The sequence below is a fragment of the Halyomorpha halys genome, unplaced genomic scaffold, assembly GCF_000696795.3.
Source record: "Halyomorpha halys isolate HHAL.00 unplaced genomic scaffold, Hhal_1.1 Scaffold401.1, whole genome shotgun sequence".
NCBI classification, from domain to species: domain Eukaryota; kingdom Metazoa; phylum Arthropoda; class Insecta; order Hemiptera; family Pentatomidae; genus Halyomorpha; species Halyomorpha halys.
In genome coordinates, this window is record NW_027108484.1 from 733,579 (window position 1) to 757,903 (window position 24,325).

The following is a 24,325-nucleotide window of genomic DNA, read 5'->3' on the forward strand; positions in this document are numbered from 1 at the left end:
AAAACGACAGGACTTTTTGAATGCCCTGGTATTTCATCTTACAAGTAAATTGATGAATAGAAATTAATAAATAAATAAACATACTGTTTTCAGAATATTCCCGTTTTCTTCATTTTCCTCATTTTCATTTCGTTCGGTGCCGGATGGCATTTTTTCCGATTTCTAATTAGAGTCTGCACTCCTGAATGAAAATTTAAGAATTAGGATTACCTTTTGACTATAAAAACTTATAAATTTAGAGAATGTATTAATAACTATCAAACTTGTTCTTTACCAATACTACTATTAGTTCAAGATGGAAAGGACGCATAAAATAGTTGGACCATTCAGTTCTTTTTACTGAACTAATTTCCAACAATTCTCCTCCTTGTGAATTGATTTTTTTTTTTTTTAATTAAAAAAAGAACTTATTGGAAAAACAACTAAAAATCCCAAACCTGATCCACTTAAATATTATTTGTTTTATTAAACAACTTAAAAACTTAGTACTTAGTCTTTAATAATACAAAGTGTATGAAAAGATGTTGAATTTCAATTTGACATAAAGAACAGAAAATGCTTCTTAAAATTTTATTTTTCACAAGCCTTGTTTTACATTTTGATATTTTATACATTTTTGTGGTCAGGCTACGGCGTCAATTGGCTTTATAAATTTAATTTTATGATCTGGTGTTTTATAAATCTGATTTATCTTTTGGTCTAATTATTATTACTCTAATAAAACACATCTTACATACTTTTCAACTCATGCCACCGTAGATCTAAACCGGACTTCCTAGGTATCTAACTAGGTGTACTCGGTGATTTCCCAACCTTTGACAAATTTCCATGTTTTAAGTTGGCGATTTATTTAATTTAAAAGTAAAGCCAAAAAGAGTGAGACTTATGTTGAACTCCAGAGACATGACAGAGAAGTAGGAGCCAATCTCTGACTGCCTTCTATAAGTTTAGATTACTATAGCAGACATTGTTATTAATCTCATGAGCCCTGGGGTTTCACTTTTTGGCTTCACTTTTGTTTGTAAGGAGAGTAGGGTATCTTCTGGAAATAAACGACAATGAAAAGTATAAACTGTCGATACCCTTCTGGGTGAAATTGTCTCAGCACCTCAAATAAGAAACAATAATGTTATTCCTTAAAATACAATAAACATGCAATATTTTTCCTCCACCTCTGGATGAAATTGTCTCAGCACCTCATCAAAGAAACAATAATATAATTCCTTAAAATACTGTAAACATACAGTATTTTTACTCCACCTTATCCTTTAATAAATAGAGCAAAATGCCAAATGTCCAATAATTTTCTCTCAAACCTAAACCTTTTTACCTTTCATGATAACTATTTACTTAAGCTTCTAATGAATTAAGTTTATAAGAAAAAAATTCTGATCAATATTGCTTATTTATGAACTTGAATTTTTCGATTTTATATTCTTAAAAATTATCGATTGGAGAACTAAATACTTAAACCACCAAAAAATGTACTTCCAGCTTTGGAGCGCTAATAAAATTTATAAAGTGAATTTGATTAACATTATTATCTTTTTTAAATGCTATTAAGCTCTCAATAGTATAAGGTTACTTTACTCTAATTACAAAATCACTAAGTTAACCACGATACTGTCTGAGAGACTAGCGACTTCTACATTTTTGAATATGCATTAAAGGTACATACCTTTTATGAGTTTTGCTGCCTTTTTATCTGGTTTGTTACTGTTTATTTTTTTAGTTTGTATTACGAAAATTTCTCTGATAAATTTTGCATCCGTTCCTAAATCATATGTGATGCTGCCACATGAACATAATAAGCTTTTATGACCTATAAATTTGTCTATTTAGTATTTACATTCCCTAATGGCAGCACAATTTTAAAGGTACATATTGATTAATGTAATTGTCAATTGAATAATTTTAAATTACGCTTAACATATGGAAGGTATCAGAAACATTTGTCTGTTTTGATCATTCAATTCTCATTGTTGTTTCCTCAAATTTGATCTTATTTATTTTTTTTTGTTTTTTTGTTTCTGGCTACCGAATGTGGCCAAGCTATGTATCATACAGTAAAAGAAATGTGTACCCTCAGAAAATAAAATGTCCACTCAAATTGTATTTATTTATAAGTGCATCGACAGACATTGTACCAAATGTCATATGCTCACTCATTCTCGATTATATGGCACTAGGGAAAAAAATAATAATAAAAAAGTAAATTAAATTTTGTAAGGAAGTACTATTACTAGACCGACGGTTGTTAAAGGAGGTGATTTGTTCAGAATCACGCTCTACCGCAAGTATTTTGCCTAAATAAGTGTTCCAACTATATGAAGAGACCCTAGAGGGCTCCACTAAAATTATTATAAGCCATAGCAGATGAATAATATAATATTTAGTATTAAAAATAATGAGTTAAAAAAATATAATTGTATCTAGGGAGATTAGTGTAATATCTCTCAGAAGGCATCGATATTGCATGTTAGTTCATATTCTCACTGTTAACAATATATGAATTCTTCATATTTTATTATATATAAACTTCTCATTTATATTAATTGAATTATTCCTATTATATTATACAACTTCTTACAATGGCGACACTTTTAGAAATGAGATATAGGCTAAGATAGAATGAGGGTAATCGAAAGGGTTCTAGTCTTTCGACATTACTACGACGCTGGAGGGAACATTGTTAAGGAAAAAATAAACCCTAGTTGGCAACAGCCTCCTGATCAAGTGGGTAACAAACCTAAGGGAAACAAGCCCTAAGAACTTGTGAGTATTAGTAATGAAAGATAGTAAGGAAGAGAAATATGTTGAAGTAACAACTCCAAAAAATACTTGTTGCCCAGTATAGACCACGCCAAAAGGGGTCAAAAGACATCTGGTAAATCTCATCTCGACGGGGTCTTATAACAGGGGTCCTCCCAGTATAACAAGGGTAAGTATTGTACTTGTCGAGGGCCATATTACTTTTAATGTGGCTCTTCTGGAAAGTCAATATGAGTTTTATTGGTAATATATACAGTGATTGGCTATTTATAGAATAACATATTTTATATAAACAAATACAAGATGCCAATTAAATATCTGGTCTTGATGGAAATGCTACGTCTTGATGACTTCATTTAGGCTGAATGTATCCCATCTCTGCGACCTAATGAATAAGGATCAGATTATGTTTCCATTATATCTCTTCGTGCCCTTACAGTATTAAAAAAATCTAATTGTGTTTTAATATTTATTAATATTATTTTTTGTTTACTGGTAAGTCAGAAGCCAAACTGATCATATTTACTTGTAAATTAGAATACCTAATGTCCTATTGCAAACAGAATTTAAATTTTTTTTATATATCTTAAGCTGTCAACTTTACTTAAAGTAATTTTACTGATAAATAGTTAATACTGAGAAAAAAAAATATTACTTGTAAAATGCATCATTTTCAAACACATCTGCGGGGTCCTTGTGGCCCTGATTACTTTTTTTATGTCTTCACAGAACGAATACTTGATATTTCTTCTACAGTTCATCAAACAACCTTTTGTATTATCTGAAAGTGATTTCTGCTGCATTATTTGTCATTTATGTATTTTGTGCGAAGACATAAGCGTCTGTCGAAAAATAATCAAGTCTTGTAGTTACTGGAAAGCTCTACTTTGGGCCTGTCACGCTTTTGTGGAAATCATGATGACGGATGTTCAGTGTTTTCGGAGGTGTGCAAGATTGTGTCAGCTCTAATACTGATTGGAATAGGGAAGTATGGTGTGGCAAGATTGAAGTAATACGGATTATGATATCTTGATAAAAATGAAAATATTATCTATTTTATTTAATATTGATAAAATACAACTACTACTAAATTAATGATTTATCTTTGTGCTTTCAGTGCTGTCTCACGAGTTCCGAACTTCGCCAGAGTCGGCAGAAGTGAGCGAAGGCGACGTCGCACGACTGACCTGCTACATCGACTCCACTCCTCCAGCCTCTATCACCTGGCTCAAAGACTCTCAACCTCTACCTCAAAATAAACGGTAGCTATCCTTAGAAGTCTTATTATATCTTATTATTATTTAGAAAACTTTGGTCTTTGTACTTAAAAGGTCTTACATTATTATTCTCACTAGCCCAGTCGGTGCTATGTTACGTTAAGGGCTTTGACCACCAGATAAGCGTTCTTCTTAAAGGTTTCCTGAACTCACTCAATTACCACCACCAGAAATCAAATATCAGTATAAGCCCCTCCTTTTAAAACTTCGTGTGGAGTCCTGGAGTCTTCTGACCTGATATGTATAGAAAGATAATTGGTAAATATTAGATAATACTAATATTGATAAAGTAGGGTGCACTTCGAGATATATTCATCTGTCGAAGAACTATGCCAGTTTTTTTTTATTTATATAGTATTATTTCTCAGTTGTGTTAGTTCATAAGATTGGATATATTCACATCTTAAATCTTCCAAGAAACTTTTTACTATAGCCCAAATTTTGTAGGTTGAGTAAATGAAAATATGGGAGGTTACCTATTCCGCTTGGTTACATTTTTAGCTAAGCTAACACTATTCAATCAATGATTCACACCATTGCACCGCAAGCCTCTGACTCCCAGTCCTTGCTCTAAACAGTTCTCAACTTGATATCTGTAATGGTAGGAAAACAATGTCTTACTTCTACGTTCTTGCTTCATTATTGGTACAGGAGTTCGGAGAACACGAAAACTGTACTGAAAAGGCGCCAGTTTTCTGACTGTCTAACAGTTCATCGGAACAAACCTATATTAAATGTTGTAAGCCAGATCTGAATCTCCCAAAAAAAAAAACCACTCCGTTGTAAAACTGAGACTCGATCTATCTCTAGATGACATTCGTAGCATATACCTCTCATGGTAGTTCAGTGTGGAAACTGCAACTTTTAACATATTTTCTTTCTCCCTTCCTTCCCTGCATAGAGAATTATACAGATTAGTGAATAGAACATTTCATATTTCTTACGACTACATATTGTTCAATTACTTGACCTTTCTTAAACATGTTTGAACCTATGGGCTCGAACTTCGAACACCAAACGCGTTTGGCCCTTCCATTTTAAAATCCTTCGAATATCGTCAATACTTTGTATTATATTACAAATAAGACCCTACGCCAGTGATTCCAAAAGTGTGCTTCCCGGGGCGCCGTGGTACCGTCATAAGGGTGCCGCGAAATATTCATTTAACAATTCCTCAATTTTCTTGGAATTTCCAATTCTCAATGGACGTTCAATAAATTGATTTTGAATTTAAAATTCGTGTTTAATTTGTTTTTCAACTATCCTAACCACATGCTGGTTGTCCAGTCTCAATATGGATATTCCCGAAACAGTTGAAATTATATATTTTATATTATTCCTAAGAAAATAAAAAGTATGTATATGTAAGCATTAATTTTTCGCTGTTAAATAGGTAATCGCCTTTAACAAGGAAAGTTTTCCAATTTTCGAGAAATTCAAAAATTTAGAAAAAAAATATGATGTTTCAAGGCGCACCGGAAAAAAGTGCGATTACATAGGGAACCACAAACCTAAAAAGATTGGGAACCTCTGCCCTACACTATGACCATAATATCACAGAATTATCTTCATCTAAATTCTTTTATTTTTATGATCTAATTCCTTTTACACAATTGATGATGATGGTTGCGGGCTGCTTCCCCCAATTAAGTTCTGGGGGCCCACAATGTCTCCACTGGCTTTTAATATTACCATACCTATTAGGCAATAAGGGTGTTCGCAGCAGTAGGTACAACTCATTGCCGCAATCAAGACAATTAACATTTACATAGCTGTGCACATAGCTCTTGCTCTTGTTACAAAATATATCTTGCTCTTCTGCAGAGACCTTGCTGGAGTAGCTTCTTCTCTCCTATCCAGAGAGAAGTGAGCATAGCCAACAGCTTCCTCCTACCCGTACACGAAGGCCTTGTAGTGCGGCGGGAAGTTTTCTTTCTTCATCACCTCGGGAAGATCGCTCTCCGTCAGAACAAGGGGCCTATTTTCTTCATCATCTTGGCTCTCAGTGCCTCATAGGTGGTATAGGCGAGTACGACGTGCTCGGCGGTCTCTGGAATCCGACAAATTGGGCATAGGGGATCGATGTTTATACCATGTGTGGCGAGTTTAGCTCGGAAACCCCCATGCCTCTGAGGAACTGTGAGACCCATTAGTTGGAGAGGGCCCATATTGATTCTAGCCGTGAACCAACGGTAGGAAAGTACCCACCTGCCATTCTTGCAAGGTTTCTTTTTGGAGGATTCTCTTCCATCCGTTCGGTTCTTCACCAATTCACACTTGGAAGTTCTCTGGTAAATCCGCCAGCCCTTCCCTCTTTACCGTGTGTCGGTAGTAATCTTCCTGCAGAAGGAGATCGATAGTTACGCCTCCTGCTAACACCTGTACCGCCCCGTGAAACACTGTTCTGTATGCTCGAGTGACTCACAGCAGAGCCATCCTCTGATTTGTCGCCAAACTTTGCGAGAGATATCGATTCCATGCAGGGTGCGCATATCTCAAGATACCTAGTACCACTCCTTTATGAATGGTCTACGTTGCTGGGTATCTGAGGCTCCAAAATGCGCCTCCGATACGATTAACTCCTTTAAGAGCGAGGGCTACCCTACTTCTCATGTTGGGCGTCACATTGAACTTTCTTCCTATCCTTATGCCAAGGTATGTGACAACCTCACTGGATCGTATCACTGCTCCTTGTACTGTGAGAGTAATAGGGTGGGGCCCTGTTTGTCATACCCCTCGAGTCTTGGCAGCACCCATATTCAACTTCTTCTTCTCACACCATGCCCTATCAGGCGAACCGGCCAGATTAATCGTTTAATCTTGCTGTTCGTCGTCACTGTGTCCCTTCAAACGTGTGAGAAAAGCTGTTTGGTTCTCCCTAAGCTAAGCATAAATATGCATTGTTCATTGAAATATTAAAGACAATTTATTTAAGTTTCGTTTTAATTCTTTAATCTTTTGGTTTTGTTTTCTGTTTGTATCGCCTAAAGTTGGGCGGATGTATAGTAAGATTCCCCATGTTTTATTCAATTTATCCCTTTCACAACTGTGTATTATAACAGGAAAATCTCGTCGCTTTTTCTTAGTACGAGGGTTGTTCTCCCAGTTCCTCTAAATCATTTTCAATTAAGCTTTGTTTATTTAGCGGTCAATGCTGTTATGAGGAATCTCATTCTCCAGAGTAGAATTATTATCATTTCATTATTTTAAAATTACATCAATAATTCAAAAACGATTACATGCTGTTCGTTTTTCCTGGTAATTAAATTAACCGTGTAAATTTGGTGGTTTTGGTTGATATCATAAAGGAAAAAAACGGAAATGGGTCCTTTTTTCGAGCATAACTTCCTTACCTAAATTGCTGTTCAATAATTTCAAATTTGCAAGGAAAAAAATTGAATGGGAATTTTTTTTAAATGTAAAGAGTATTCTTATAAAAATATAGATTCATTTTTCTAAATTCATTTAGCTTCTGTTGTAAAATATAACTCCAATAATATATTTGTGGGAATAATAAAATTTTGTCAAATTTATGATGTTGATATTTCCCAGTTTTAGCCATTTCTTTCTTAATAGTTCACATTTTCCTTTATCCTATTTTTTTTATATTATAGATTAAAATTATAACAGAGAATGTTATTTTTTTTTTACTTGAGTATGTTATCAATTACTTTTTAGCATATCAATGTTACTTTGCTGTAACTTCAATGGTTCCTAATGGTTTTTTCAACTGACAACTGAGATTTAAGTTATAACAAATATTTCTCATACACCTCTGTAGGAATTATCCACTCTTTTATTACTTCTAATACGATGTGTGATTTCTACTTCTGTGGACATAAAACGATTGTTCGGTTGGGAATAGATTTTTCTGCACAATGGTCAACGATTTGTTTTTGAAAACTAAAGGGATGCTTGCCACTAGCAAATTCAGTGATAAAAAAAAATGAGGATGGCAAATTAAAAGACCATTGCAATTAAATGTAGTTTTTTATCTTTTTAAAAACTTTCTTTTGACACATTAAAAAGTTTTATTCGGTATTTTGTCTAATTTCAGAGGTTTTAAAAGGGGCTCTCACTCTGGCAAATATTATGCACTAAAATAACATCTTCAAAACTTCGTGCAAAATTTTTGCCAGTGAGGAGAAATATTGCTCAAAGAAGGGGTATTCAAAATTTTTATGGACCGTTTAAAACTTTTCTAAAACATTTTTACAAACCCCTCAAAATTCTGGAAAAGATAGCGCAGTGTGAGGGGTCTGACAAAATACTGCTTAAAAATTCCTCATTCTGTCAAAAGCTTTGGCCGCGTGCACCGCGATAAAGTGTAGGTTGGAGGCTCAGTTCACGGAGCAGATTACGTGACCGAGGGTCAGTCCATTCTCCAACCAATTCCTGACCCGCTCACACTCTTTTCTTCTTTTCCTAATTATTTTTATTAAAAGTCTCCATCAACCCTGATCCACAATGTAACTATGAAACTTGCAACCTCCAGCCCTGGACAGCGACGAAGGCAGTTACGAAAGGCTCCGTCCTTCCATCGCGAAAAGCTTAATCGATGTTGAAACTTTGTGTTGTGTGAGGGGTCGACGACTATTTAATGTTTTGCTAATAAGTTAACTCAATATTTTCGCACAAAATTTAGCCAGTGTGATGGCCTCTATGATGATTTGTACGAATTTATTTTGAGAAATCAGTATCTTAGGACCATAGGACGTAGAAATGTCTGCCAGCACTCAAACTAAAGCTTGTTAAATGTACTGTAAAGTATTTTATGACGTTTATCTTCGTAGGAGGAATGTTTTGGTTAATATTTGACAAAATAAATGCACAAAATGTTAATTTCTAGTTGTTCCGATAACGTTTTTGATTTTTTAATAAATATATCTCAGAAACAATAAGACGTACACATGCCTGCCAACATTTAAAATAAAGGCAATTTGACTTACTATAATGTAGTTTATGTCACGTATCTTCGTAAGAGTTGGAGTTTTTATGATATTCGGTTATCAACATAACTTTTGCACATGAAATATTGTCCAAACTACTATAAATTAATATATTTGAGCAAATATCATAAAAACTACTACTCCTACGAAAATAGACGTCATAAACTACTTTATACTACATTAAACTAGCTTTAATTTGAGTGATGGCATACATCTGTACGTCGAATGGTTTTCGAGATATAGATTTCTCAAAATAAATTCACTAACTTCTAATTTTTCGGTGCATTTTTTTTATCAAATTTTACTATTCAAAACGTTATAACTCTGGAACAATTGGAAGTAAATTACGACTCATATTTTAGCGAATTTGCTCTACTTCAAATAATGTCCTCTTAGGTGGTCTAGTGTTGCTGGTAGTTTTAAAGATATAGAGCCCGAATAAAAAATTAATTTTTTTTTAACGTTTTGAAACAGCCGCCATATTTTAATCCCCTTACCTATACTTGGCAGACTCATCAATTTTGACTAGTAATTATACATAATTTTTATTAAAGTAAGCAGAAATCGGGATGAGATAACTGGATGTTTTCTTCTCTTAGGCTCTTGTTACTATACGGTACATGAACGCATTAATACGAATAACACTCATTTAATGCAGAATTTAATGCTCTTTAATTATAAAAAACTTAAAAAAGTTTTTCGCTAGATTGCACCGTTTAGTAGTTATAGACGAAAAGAAAAATAGACCATGCTCGTTGCTTTATTAAATTAATTACTGATTAGTAAGTTTTAGAAAAGAAAAATACTTTTCCGTGTTAAATGATGTAGAAACTAATGTTTACGATTATTTGCTGATATAGGTTTTATGAGCTGTGCTTTATGTATCAGGCTCCTGTGCCATTTGATAGTAACTTTAAAAACTCAATTGATTTCAAAATGTTCTACATCGAGTAACTACTTCCAAGGCCCTCTTTCATAATGAAAGCTAATAGTATTAGTTCATAATACAAGTATAGTAACAATGTGGTAATTGCACTAATACTTTTTTTTCACAATAGGGAGGACTATTAGTGATATTACAGAAGTTAAAAAGTACTAAAGTACGAGTTACAATTGTACAAGTCAGTGTAATTGTATTAAGTTAAATCGAAAAGACTAATAGTATTAGTTTGTACTTTATTATGAAACAGGGCTCAGCTGTTACAGCCATTTTTTTTTTTATTTATACTACTTTCCTCACCCTATAAATAACACTAGGAAAAACTGTTTTAATGCCAATACTAATAATTTACATTCTGGAAAAGCTTTCATGTAAGGATTGAAGGTGGGTTCCTTTTATCAATATATATCACACCACTTTCGTTGAAAATGTTCTTGGCCTGATAGTCCTCAACATGAACGATCGAGAGAGTCTCTTGAGCCCTTCCGTTATAAAACTCTTCCCTTATTGTATCCTTGATACTTCTTCGTAGAGCGTATCGTTTTCAATGACCATAGATGGCCGTTGAAAATATAAGGTATTTCATATTTTGCTCAATTCCCTATCACGCCAAATGTTCAGATTTTCAATAAATGTGTGTACAATTTACCAGCGCCCTCCTTTGTGACTTCGATCCCTCTTATGGATCAAATATTTAAATAATTCAAATTATTAATTTTTTAAAAAATTTTTGATAGCACCCCTGACCTTTTTTCCTTCATATTTTGAAAAATACAGTCAATCATTTATATGTATAATATTATTTTTATGAAGCGAATTTTTTTTTTTCGTGACATACTGGAAGATTGTTGATTGACTGTGTGTATAGATGAAACTTCTTTTTTTTTTTTTTATTAATCTTTCCTATTTCATAAATGGGTTGCAAGGAAAAACAAAATTATCAGATTTCTGAATAAGTTATAAATATTTCGAATTTCGTTGTGTAAAAACGATTTAAACATAAGAATTTATTTTTTCCTGTTATTTCATTATTTCTTTTTCGTCTTAAGACGTCTTGCAGTACGATACTCTGGTGACATCCGACCAATAATCCTAATAAACTTATGACAGTGAACCTGCTTCCACGGGTATTAATTAATGATTTAATAATGGATTAATTATTATTTTCCACATTCATTGGTGTTTGTGATTATTGCACCGTTTCCTATGGTCCTGATGCAAAGCCTATAGACTTTGTTAAGAGAGGTCTAACGGAAAAAAAAAATCACACCGGATTGGTAACTCAAATTCTTCAGCTTTATTTAGGTAGACTTCAGTATCACTGAATCTTCCGTGGACCTCGAAGACGTTGTAGGTAAATTTTGGTTCCGTAGTTTCCGCTGAATTAAACTCCTTATTTAGTTTTAACAAAGTCCAAGGTTATATATAATTTTTAATTATATATATATAATCATAATAACCTTCAAATACCATACACGCCGGAGATTTTTTTCTTATAGCAGAATATTTCTCATTTTAAAAGGTTTCGTCCTAAAATTCTCGGAAAGGATCAGTTTATTTTTTAATTTGTATTTTTTTTTATTAGAAATTTTGAGGGAATTTTTAATAAAACAACAATATTAAAAGAAAAATATGAGAAGGTAAAAAATTTTGAAATCTTAATAATATACCCATTTGCCGGGTGTTATAAGCCCAGCAAATGACTCATCAATTTTGACTAGTAATTATACATAGTTTTAATTAAAGTAATCAAAAATTGGGATGAGATAACTACCTTTTTTCTCCTCTTGGGGTCTTGTACTAATCATTCTCCTCTCATCTGTTCGTTAACACAGCGATCGACCAAACAATTAACTTAACATGAGGTAATTTAGTGATATTTACCTGTATTCTCTTCACACTACTGTTTCCTCAATTGCATGTTGATTTATTAATTACGATTAAACATGCTTAATTTAGTGTGTAAAAATTATCTGTTTGAATTTGTTAAATATTATTTTCTTGATAATCATGATAGTTAAAAGCTTAGTTCGCAAATCCGATGATTCGATTCCGATGTCAACAACTGGAGACTTTACACCTAAATCCACCGTCAAAACCAAAATCAACATCATAGCCAAAGACCACCAATTTTGGATGGTAAGTAAAAGTTATGTGATGCGCTCAACGCACCATATTTTCTCTCTTATTCCATGAAAACCATCCATTTTTAAGCTACATTAACCTATACTAAAATAAGCAAGAATAAATTCTCTGTATTTTACTGTATAACGTTTTTGGTCCCAGTATCATCGTTTCAGAGCAGCGTGTCGTAATTTAACGGGTGTTCAGTCTGAAGAAGACATTTCGGTGAAAATTGTTGGAGAAGTCTTGAAAATTTGCTCATTTATGTTTTTATTGTTCTCATCACGAATTTAAAATGTTTGACCTCAAATAAATAATAGTAAATATAATATTGATTTACTATTTCTTTGATATAAATCGGACTCGTAGGCAAAATTATTTTCTGTTCTTGTTTTTTCTGTACTGTAATGATGCTTATTTCATCTCAAACCATTTAAATATTAATAAATACTTTATAATAATAATTGTGAATAAAAGTGTCCACCAGGTTAAAAAAAAACACTGGAAAATTACTTGGGGCTGTCAACTAGGGTTCTCACCCTAATCACTCATAAAAACACAGAAGCAAGGAAGAAATTTTTAGTTTGTCATACTGCTTACTATAGGGAGTCATCTAACTGCTTAGGCTTGTTGGTCATATTAATCTTCTACACAGATTAATATATTTTTTGTTTTGTATTTATTGAAGTATTGACATTTGTTGTTTCAAATGTTAATATTACTACTAATTAGATAAATTTGAATACTATCTCATACTAATTCAGTAGCCTGTTTGTCTCTTATGCTTGAAAGCACCATATTTTTTATTTATTGTATTTTTAAGTTTATTTAATTCAATTTTAAATAAATGCTAAATTTTTTTCTTACCCATTCCGGAAAGTTCTTTTTTTAATAGTTTTGTTCAAATAAGAATATGTTAGTTACCGTTCAATCCTTAATGATTAAATTTTACCCAGCCTGAAATTATATACTTCTTTTTCTTAAACATCAATCGATTATAATTTATTTTTCTTTATGGTCTTATTTTTTTTTTTTTTAGTTATAAATATTTATTTATAGTTTTAGTATTAAATATATTTTAGTGGTATTTAGACACATGTATAGAAAAGGGTAAGGAAAGGAGGTGTGGAGAGTAAGGCAGTTAAATTTATTGCTCCAAGCCTGGATTGATCCCGTTAAGACTCCACCAAACCATTAACAGCCCCTGTCTTTCCACATTTCAATTGCCTTCAATTTACACTTCCCGCAAACTGTTTAGTAAACATCTTGTTTCAAGTTATATTGGTAGATTTGGAATATAAAAACTAAATTCATCAAATTATTTCTGTAAATAATATTATATTTTGGTTATAATAATTGTATTAATAATATGCTATGATTATAAATATTTTAATCAGTAATTAACTACTTTTAATATATTATAATCATTCCAGATTTACTTTAAATAATATTTGATCTCTATGTTTTTACAAATCTCAAAAATCACAGTTTTAATCTAAATAAATATCATCTACTACGTTTTCATAAATTTATATAAAGGATGCCGTTCATTGGATAATTATCTTCAATAATTTATCCAAAACTATTTATATTAATTAATATAGATTTATGATAATGATCAACTTTATTAAGGTTTGTTGTGTGTTAACCAATTTACAATTAGTAAATGAACATTCATTGAATACTAGTACGAGAGTATATTCATAATATATTGAGTCCTGATGGGTTATAAGCAGAGTTTTTTCTACAGTGCACTTAATGGGTTTCTGAAACAAACAATTCAATTATGTTGTAAATTAGTTTATAAAAATCAGATTAATACATATCATATTACTCTATAAATTATTTTACCACAGTTATTTATGTTTAAATCTTTTCTTTATAAAAATGTGGATAAGATGTGTACTAAGGGATATACACAACCAACAAGTTAAAACATTGGGATTCTTTTTATTATTCATAATCATACAGGGTACAATATTATTTAGAAAAAAGAATATATTTATTGTTGACTGTCAATTTTTTATGCGAAGATGGCTGAGGAGGTCTCGCACAAATAAGTGAAACTTATTTTATTTGTTCCTGAAATAATACTACAAAGCATAAAATTAAATATTATTAACTGGACTCACTCATAAAAGCTTAAATTAAAAAACAAAAATTTATTAAACTGATTTTATTTTATAAAATACTTCACTTACTGCAGCCCCTGACTATCTTTTCCTCGAATTTAGGGGAAATGTTAGGTTGATACTTGGTTAGGTGATTCCTTTTAATTAAGAAAACATGTTTAACAATATTGACTAAATAAATTATACATGGATGTTAAAAAATTTAGGAAACATACAAAAATTAGTAAATGTGTTAATATATGATTGTATAAGAAAAATAAACCCTGAAGGCAGAGAAAATTATGATTTATTTTAATAAAATTGATTTTAATAAGTATCTTCATTAAGTATTTAAGTTATTAAAGGGGGTCTTTCAGATAAATGTATATCAAGTTAATTATTTGTAAGATTTAAAATTGTATAAAATATCTGTAATATTTTATTTCAGATTTACTTCATTTGACTCAGGTACACTTTATATATATAACGTTAAACAAGAAGATGCTGGTAGTTATACGTGAGTATTTTAAATATATCTCTCTTGTTACTGGCATGCATTAATATTTATGTATTTAAAGTATATTCAATTCATTTTAATACTATCATTAAATATTTTGGTATTTTTTCATTAATTATTGTGTGATTGAATAAATAATATTAGAGAATAATTATAATCACAATATCTTAAATATTTTACTGCTTATATTTTCAATTAGTTTTTATAATCATTTATATTAAATCTAGAATGCATTATTATTCTATTGTTGCTTTTTTGTATCAATGAGTAAATTTTATTCTTATAAAAGTAAAGAACATACTTTACAATCAATCAGATCAAATCACTCATTGATAATCTTGAGCACAAATTACTCCTGCCAAGTACATTGTAATGGCATCCATGAGTGATTATTAATTGCTAAGGTTTATCCAATATATTTGACTTTGAAAACACTTGAGATTTGCGATCATGACTGTTGATGGACAATTAAGTTAAGGATGTATAACAACATCCTAACCCCTCCTATATCCAAGGATAGTGAGATCAGGAGTATAAATTAATATTTAGGAATATTAATGCTATTGTTAAGTAAATTTTACTCGACAATACCATTCTATGGTTTTATAATACTATGAGTTTTAATTCAATTGTATCAGTGTTATGATTCTGTATTTTTGTGTTGTTTTTTTTTTAGTTGTGAAGCTAAAAACCCTTATGTAAAGAAAACTCCACTAAGCAAAACTGGCATTATTAATGTCAAAGAAGGATCATCAACTAAACTCGCCCACTTCCTACCCAATTCTCCTCCTTCTACGTTGACAGTTAAGGTCGGGAAGGTTGCCTTCCTTATCTGTGCTGTCTCCGGACTACCAAAGCCCACCCTTTCTTGGGTTCATACAAAGCAAGGTAATTTTTTTTAATTTTAACTAACAATTTTACTCATAATATAATTTTAGTAAAATTGTAGAATTACGAATATGTTGTATTTATATATTCTCTTTTTCGTAGCTATCATTCTCATTACTTATTATAATTTATGTTCCTATATTTCTTCCATCGACCCTATTAATTTTTTTTTCATTACAGATGGCAATAATGTAACATTGCAAACAATGAATTATGGTCTGAATATAATAAAGTTTAATAAAATTCAAGTTCAAAATTCTGGTGTCTACATTTGTACAGCAACTCAAACTGCCAAAGAGAAAACTTATATTATAAACAAGGTACTTTATTGAACTATTTTTTGTCTTGAATATTTATATATAGATTTATATATTTTTTAAAATTTTATAAAAAAGTTAAATAGAATGTTGAAAGAAGATTGTTGACCATATGAGGTAGATTATAGGAGGATAGTCCAGGTGGTGGTCAATAAAGATATCAGATTAGTAAAAAGAAAACTATTTATTGTTAACCTGATACAATAAATAGTTTTCTTTTACTATTCTCATACATCTGTTGACCACCACTCGGAATATCTTCATACAAGTTTGATAGAATGGTTTTCTGTGATGAATCTATTTACTCACCAGTTTTTCCTCTTGATAATGCCTGCTCTGAATTCTTTTTTCTATCCTATTTTTATGAATTCATGGATGAATCAAGGTGTTTGTACCCTGAAATAAGTTCGTAGAATACTAAGAAACATAATTAATTATTAAATCCATTCATTTCTTGTCAATATTACCCAATATAACTGATGAATGTTTTGATCACTAATAAAAGTGCAAAACCTAATATATATTTATTTATTCCACTTTAAACCGAGTGTAAAACATGGGATAGAGATTGCAGCACAGACATAATCTTTATAATGAAAATGTATTGATGTATTGCTGTTGAAATCTACAGAAATTCCTAAAATCTACTTGGTCCATACCTATTCACAGTTTGGAATTTTTACCTTCTAAAACTACTTCCCTACCCCTGTTTTTTTCTCTCTATGGGACCACTAGTTGGTATTACTTTATGGAAGGAAATGGCTGTGTGCTGCAACATGATTATCTTTTCTGGTTCCGTCATGGACAACTTTATCACTTCTTGTTCTAGGATGCTAATGAACTCTCTTCCATATTCCACCTCTTTAGAACAATTGTGGTGAATTTCTTCACTGCAGAGAAATATTCTTCCAAGCACAATATCTTTCTCATCAAATTGATACTAAAAATGAAACCCTATCGGATGCCACCAGAGGCCTTATATTTCCTTGGCCCAAATTCTGAGGCATAGAAAAAAAACCTATTCCAGAAGTAGTCTCTTAGCAGCTGGGACATATTCATTGTCTGTAGGCCATCTGATATGCAGTTCTATTTCCCCCTGTTAAAAGCATTTTTGAAGTCTAGGATGATAATTGCTGCATAACGTTTTGCACTCCTCCTCCACCTCACTTTTACAATTACTTTATGGGCAGCGACAATTACTAATCCAATAGGTTACTAATTGTTGGATTAGTAAACTACTTTTTCCCTAAATACAAACTGGGACTTTGAGAGACCACTTGCACTTTCACTGAATTCTTGTAGCTTGATACAAAGGATTTTCTCAAATAGCATACCTAAGTTTTCTAGCAAACAGGTTTGGCAATAGGTCAAAAACCTTCCTGTACCCTTTGGATTAAGTACAAGATTTTAAGTATCTTCCAAGTTATCAGGAACAAACCTTAGTTGTCACCTGTGTCAGAAATAGTGTTCTGACGATATTATCCTTAACATCTTGTCATTTGGGAAGGTGCAGTGAACCTTTCTTTAACTTCTTTAGTGCTATTTTATATGATCTGCAACAATATCATCATTGAGTTCTTTCCTGTAACACCTTTTACTCTCCTTGATTGCTCTTTTGAGTTTTCTTCTTGTAATCTTGAACTCTTTCTGAAGCACAAAAAACTCTGATGCCTCTGCCATGGCTTACATCTTCTTGCTAGGTAATAACACTGATGAAGATCAGCTGTAGTATCTGTTCATTAGTAAAATGGTGGATGATTTATACTAAGCTATGAGCAGCCCAGCCCATAGCTGAATCATAAGCTCTACAAATGAAAGTGATGTGTATACATGCTTTTTCCTCTGCTGAGCCATGTAGATCAAATGCATATCGTATCATCACAGTGAATGAATCATCATCCATAGTTTGAGTATTCCAGCCAATAGTTCTCCGTAGTAAACTTTTCTTTCTCAAACATATCCAGTGTAATCAAGCCAGGTGGTCAATATGATTTTAAAATATTGACAGGTTTTAAAGAATTAGAATTTTACTAAAAATAGGTATTATAAACTACAATTAACAGAGTAATAACAAGGTTTAGTTCTATCAATCGCAACATGCATATTTATTTTTACATTAAATCACTAATTGAATTGCATATAAAGTGTCAGCATTTAGTGTGAAGGTTGTTGTTTATTTGTACAAAGTTTATAAGATCGTAGAGGTGATGTGGAGAGAGCCATTCATATCTCTTTTTCAACTATTAACTTGGATTGACATTTCAATCCAAGTTAACAGATGATATTTCATTTTCATTGTAACTAGTACTAAAAATTCCATTTCACAGATAAAAATTAGTATTTCATCTAACGAAAATCAAGTTCCCAATTAGTACAGACTTATCCACAGGTGTTATCCACACTGATACACAGTGATCACCAAGTGAGATATTGAACCAAGTGCATTCCATCCAACTCCCTAATTAAGCCTCTCCCTTTTCAGCACAATGTGTGAAAATGGAATAGGTTGCTTAAAAGTGCATTATGGGACACTTTTGTTATGGATTTAGCTGTTAAAACTTTTTATCTGTACCAAACATCAGTAAACGTAAACAATAAAATAGTCCTCACAAAATATAAGTAGTCAAATCTTCTGCGGCACTTCCCCAAGGCAGCTCTCACAGACCTCTGATTGGGAAATACTTTTATAAAGAATTGTAATTTGACCTCACCAAGTTTTTATTTCTCTTTAGTTATTTCTTCTTTCTATTTCAGAAAGTTACCGTCTCTGTAGAAACACCTCCACAGATCATAGAAAAACCAAAATCAGAAGTCTATCCTGCTGCAAAAACTGTTAGGATCGATTGTGAAGTGAAGGGACATCCACTGCCTGAAGTTATCTGGTATAAGGATGGAGTTCAGCTTTATATAAATGGTGTGTTTTGATATTTTTCAAAGTTTAACATATTTCATTAGAATTCATGCCTCATGAAATAGAATCTAATACTATTTAAATTATCTAATTTTTAAAAAATGAATATTTCTTTGTTCGTACTTTATGCACATCCATAACATTCTTCTGAATTTGATGAAGCTTTTAATAAATGTTCAGAATTTTCCTGGGAAAAATATAGGCTGGCCCAATTTTTTCGGTAAAAAAAAGTTTTTAACTAAATTAAGCTCAAAAAATATAAATTCTTTTCATGGTTATTATATGTCAATCAGTTTGTCTCTTTCTGGAGAAAAAGAAAAAAATAATATTGATTCTTTTAAATAATTTTTTATTCACTAAAAATTAAAAAAAAAAAAAAATAATATGGATTATAAAGGATAAGTAAAGTAGGTCAACAAATTTTTTTTAGGAAAAAGCAAATCATATCTGTTTTTAGCATAATCTAAAACCCTCAAATGCCATTTTTTTAAAGAAATTAAAAATTATAATGAGGGGAAGATAGTTGACCGTAGATATATAAGAGGAGAAGATGGTCGGGGGGTGCAATCAGCAGAAAAACTCAAATAAACAAAAGATTATTTATTATATACGTTTCGACCTTATTTTCAGGTCTTCATCAGGGAGTTGTAGGCACAAAATTCTGGCTAAACTGTTCAACAGTTTCTGCTCACCGTAACCAACCCCCAACCATCTTCTCTCAAATTAAAAATTAGAAAATTTTCTCCTTGATTTGTTAGGAGAATTTTTTTTTTTATTCTGGTGATTATTTTTCATATTATCGTTCATAACTCCTCTGATTTTATCCAATTCTTACTTAAATACAGCTGCTGGAAAGCTGAATGTCTCCTCTTTTAACCTACATTAACAAAAAATTAATATCTGGTTAATCACAAGTTAGACATAATAAAGGAAACATATTTATGATGGTGAAATAAAGTTTTATGCATAATTGTTTGGTATAAATATTTAATAATTTTTTTTTTAATTTTGGATACCTTTAAAATATTTTACAAATGTGTTTCTTTCTGATTTAGTTTAAAAATTACTGATCCAATAATATTTGTTACGAAAAAACAATTACCTGAATTATGCATATTTCTAGGTTTCGTGGAAATTTTCAAATGTTATCCTATTTTGTATCGCCACATCTCATATTATGTTTTATTTCCCAAGTATTCTTGAATTTTCTCTATCATTCATAGTTCCAATTGATGACTTTAATGAAATCATTGTGCAGGCAGGATAAAAAAGAACCCTAAACAGCTGGTTTTGGGAGCCGCAGTGACCCAGGATACAGGAGTGTACCAGTGTTTTGCTGGTGACGTATGGGCAGCTGCTAGGATTGTGGTCAACTCCCGACCAGACCAGCCACAGCCACCTGCAAATCTGACCTGCATCCCTCTCAGCTCCACACAGATCCGCCTTTCTTGGACCCCAACGCAATCCGGGGTCGTGCAAGCATATTCAGTTCATTACTTTCCAACAGGCAAGTTTATAAATAATTATTAGATAGGCATAATAACTAATTTATTTGATAAGTTCTTTAAATTATATTTTTGTAAGTTAAAAGTGAATTTTTCTCTTATATCTTTTAATAAATTTGTATTTTAGGTCTTGTCTATTTTTCCTTTTCATCATCTATATTAATATGGTGTTGTCATGTTCCCTGTTATATTATTATAATTCATATATGTAATAAAAAAGTGATAGTTCACAATAAAATTTTAGTAAAATTTATGAATTTATGAGAAAGAAGGGAAAAAATATTCATAAATAAAATTTGATAATGATTACATGTGATCATGCATCTAGTTTGAGAGCTGAGTCAGTGTGTTTTTCCCTTTTAAATAGATACTTAATTTAATTTAGACATTTGAATTTACTATCTACCTCCCTACCTTTCGAAGTAGGACTGAAGATACACTTACTTAATAATAGACTTTTAGAGGGCCCATTACAATCTTGTAAATTTAAAGCCATCTTTAAAGGCTAGTTACTCTCCACATATACTAACCAAGACAAATAAGTGAGCTCTAGATATCCAGAAATCAAGCCTTGCTTGAATGTTCCAAGTAATGTAATCATAACAATTGACATTAAAATGAAGGATATGCATCAGGGCTACAGTCAAAAAAGAAGAAAGAAGTTATTTATTCAGCCAATGTTTTGACCAACAATGTAAGCTTTGATGAGGGCTGTTGGGTAGAGGTGTAAAAAAATACGCCTCAACTAGGTTACATAATAATAATTATAAGAGTATTATAATTATAATAATTTTAGCTAGTTGAGGGGTCTTTGTTTACACTCCACTCTACAGCCCTGATGAAGAACTACATAGAAGGTTGAAACGGCAGAAATTAAATAACTATTTTTCTTCCTTCATGAAAACAGCCTTGATTATCTTCTTCAAATTAACTGAAATCATTTATATATTGACATTAAAATGTTTTATTACTAGTATTCTACTTTTCAATGTCTCTAAATATTAATTAAATTATAGTTATTATTATTTATTGTTATTTACTTAATTCATATATTGCTTACTTGATATTTCTGATAATCCTTAATTTCTTATTAGCAGCCATATTATTGTCTGAGCCCTAGTAAACTTACATCTTATTAAATGCTAGTAAATTTCTGAATTAAAGTTTAATATTTAATCTCTAGATTAAATTGTAACATTAAAATTACATTGCATGTAATTTTTGAATTTGTTAAAATGTGACTTGTTTCAATAGAAGGAGGAGAGGAGTATAAAGAAGTAGCACCAAACAACACTTATACAGTTCAGAAGCTTCAGCCTTATACCAACTACACCTTCTATATCAGATCGTATGGCACATCAGCTTCTGAACAAAGTCATCGTGTTATTTGTTCAACTGGTGAGACAGGTGAGTTCTATAAAAATGAATTATACATCATAGAACTTTAGTATAACAAATCTCAAGAGGTTTGCAAAATTTTTATATGGATGGATTTGTTTTATCAAGTTAAATTAGGGTTTAGATGGCTAAAAATTCATTGTAGATAAGATAATTTTTGCTGTATAGATGCTGCTGTATTTAATTATTATTTTCTGAGAGGGTTTTCAATTCATTGTATGGAAGTTTTTTTACATGCTCCACTCATTATATTGAGGTTTTTTTTATACAATGATTTGGCTAATTTAGGGGATTTAAAAAGATTCATTTATATCAACGTTTTCGTTACATGGTTCGTTGTTACATTGTTCAATCAGCTGCAAATATTTATATATTAACACTATTTCATATTATAAGATTGAGCTTATAAGTAGATAAGTTTTTTTATTCTATTATTATTTAATTTCTTTAACAGTTCCAAGTGGAGGTCCATTGGTGAATGTGACTGTCACTGGTTCCCAATGCCTATTGGTCTCCTGGTCACCGCCTCCTACAACTAAGGCTAGGGGAACGATAACTAGCTACAAAGTCCAGTGGAAAAGGGTTAATCAATCATCAGTCAACTTTGAACTACTTCCAGCTCATATCAATCAATATAGGATTGCAGGTGAAAATATGTTTTAAATAGAATAAAAATTTCTTTTATGTACTTTAGTAAATTATTGATTCCTGAATGCACCAATTTCTCATCTAATAACACAATTATTTTAATTATTAATCATTATTATATTCTTGCTCTTAAATACAATATATACCTTTATTATATATATTATAGGTTATTGACAGTATGTGAATTTGAGGGAGTTAGTCTGGGCTGCCCTTAAGGATAAAAAAATAGTTTTCAAATATTTATTGCCCAAGTTTCGACCAACAATGCAGGTCTTTATCAGGCCCATCATATGATGGATGGTGATGTTAACAAAGAACTGTCCCTTTTTTGCTCGATGTTGAGATGGATCAGCCCCTTTGTTCTTTGTTAACATCTCCACGAATCATAACAGCCCTGATGAAAACCTATTACATTGTGGTTTGAAACGTCAGCAGTAAATAAATAATTAAAAACAATTTTTTCCTCCTTGACTGTAGCTCTGACCATCTCTTTCAAACTTTATTATAATAAAATTATTTTAAAAAATAATAATAATTAATTATAGAACATTTGAATTTAGTATTATATAAAAAATAATGAAGTAAGCTTTATGATTAAAGATTGTTTTTTCATGTAATTGCATATTTTGTTCAGAAATCCAAATTATGGAATTGTTATTCAATTGACACTAGTTATGTGTTCCATGAAATTGCATGTTTTTCTCTTTTTGGAGAATCGCCAAGTTTTGATTCTAGTTGCATAAAATTAGATTTGTGCATTATAAAAGGAATGTTAAAAAACAAATTCATTGTTACTGTTTTTAACTTGAATTCCCTCTCTGTCAAAATCAAGTCTCTCCTTATTAATTATTTATTATAAATTATAAAGAAGATAATTGTCCTTTGTGCACTTTGTTATCCTGTATGAAACAAAATTAAAATCATTGCAACCCTGCTTTCCATTTCTTAATTCATATCTTGTCTATCTTTTATAAAAGTGAAACAAAAATAATTGTGGCTACATTTTCTATTTGGAAATATTTATTAAAAATGGAGGAATAATCAAGACTCCTGTTTTTTGTCCAAAATACTAACACTTTTCAACAACTATTTTCTTACAGGTTTAGAAAGTGGAGAAAGATATATGATACGTGTTTTGGCTGCCACGTCCCTTGGTTGGCCAGAATTCCCTGATGCTCAAGCCTGGATAAACGTCACATTACCTCCTACATCAATCAACTTCCCACCTCCTTCTATTTCTACTTCTTCAATCAACTTAACATCTTTGAGGGTAAGTAAATGATGTTCAGTCTTAGTAATGTTTCAAACATAGCTTCTGCAGCTTTGGTTATAAGAAAGCATAGAAACCATAGAAAAAGGCAGAAAATTTTACTGAAAAATTCAAAATGGTACTTATTACAGATTTTCAGCATAATTATGAGCCATGTCCAGAAAGTAAGAGAACTGTTGGGCTGTTGTGTTGTTTGAATTTTTCTTTCAAAAGTTGGGAACACTGAGGGTTGTTGAGGGGTCTCCTGAACACAATGTGCACCAGAGACCAACATCAGTGTCCTTAACTCATCTCGTAGTGCCTGTTTCTATAGAATATACCCATAAGAAATCCTGCGAAGTGCAAGATGAACACTGTCAGAAGGTTTCTTCTTGCAGAAGGAAAAACTTCAAATGAAATTTTGGCACATTATAAAGGTAAAGGTGTTATGAACTGAACAAACGCAATTAAATGGTGTTGTGATTTTAATAAATGTAGAACGATTATTCATGATGAGCACAGGAGTGGAAGACACAGGGCAATCAAATCTCAGCAGTGACACACTAGTTCCCCAACTGCCAAAAAATTCAAAAGCATGATTTTGGCCCAAAAAAATCATGTCATCAATGTTTTGAGACTGAAAAGAGATCATTTTGATCGATTTTTGCCTCAGAAGGAGACGATTACTGCAGCAGAATACTATGAGACCCTACAAAATA

At 31.5% G+C, this 24,325-nt stretch overlaps 2 protein-coding genes and 1 long non-coding RNA gene across 9 annotated transcripts in view; 1 reads left to right on the top strand and 2 right to left on the bottom strand.

Moving 5' to 3' along the window:
* LOC106682313 (uncharacterized) overlaps positions 1-1,931 on the bottom strand; it is a 29,534-nt gene extending 27,603 nt beyond the window's left edge. For 2 of the 4 annotated variants that reach the window (XM_014423102.2, XM_014423100.2), the window contains exons 1-2: positions 1,679-1,931; positions 85-181 (exon numbers count right to left, since the gene is read on the bottom strand). In XM_014423102.2, the coding sequence (XP_014278588.1) occupies positions 85-150 (66 nt within the window). In that variant the 5' untranslated portion in view covers positions 151-181; positions 1,679-1,931. The remainder of the gene's footprint in view (positions 1-84; positions 182-1,678) is intronic. The other 2 variants (XM_014423101.2, XM_014423099.2) reach the window with 1 other exon arrangement.
* The window catches only part of LOC106682312 (protogenin), a 337,489-nt gene that overhangs the window by 297,200 nt on the left and 15,964 nt on the right, over positions 1-24,325 (top strand). For all 4 annotated transcript variants that reach the window (XR_001343399.2, XR_010843263.1, XM_014423095.2 and 1 more), the window contains exons 4-12: positions 3,890-4,034; positions 14,622-14,690; positions 15,367-15,578; positions 15,759-15,898; positions 18,650-18,809; positions 20,065-20,313; positions 21,566-21,718; positions 22,164-22,355; positions 23,458-23,627. Coding sequence is in view for 2 of the 4 variants with exons in the window: in XM_014423095.2 (XP_014278581.1) it covers positions 3,890-4,034; positions 14,622-14,690; positions 15,367-15,578; positions 15,759-15,898; positions 18,650-18,809; positions 20,065-20,313; positions 21,566-21,718; positions 22,164-22,355; positions 23,458-23,627 (1,490 nt within the window). In the remaining 2 variants the exon portion in view is untranslated. The remainder of the gene's footprint in view (positions 1-3,889; positions 4,035-14,621; positions 14,691-15,366; positions 15,579-15,758; positions 15,899-18,649; positions 18,810-20,064; positions 20,314-21,565; positions 21,719-22,163; positions 22,356-23,457; positions 23,628-24,325) is intronic.
* Positions 3,427-5,303, bottom strand: LOC106682314 (uncharacterized). Its single transcript, XR_001343400.2, has 3 exons — positions 5,020-5,303; positions 4,111-4,942; positions 3,427-3,553 (listed from the first exon to the last, which is right to left on the bottom strand). It is a non-coding gene; the product is annotated as an uncharacterized lncRNA (long non-coding RNA).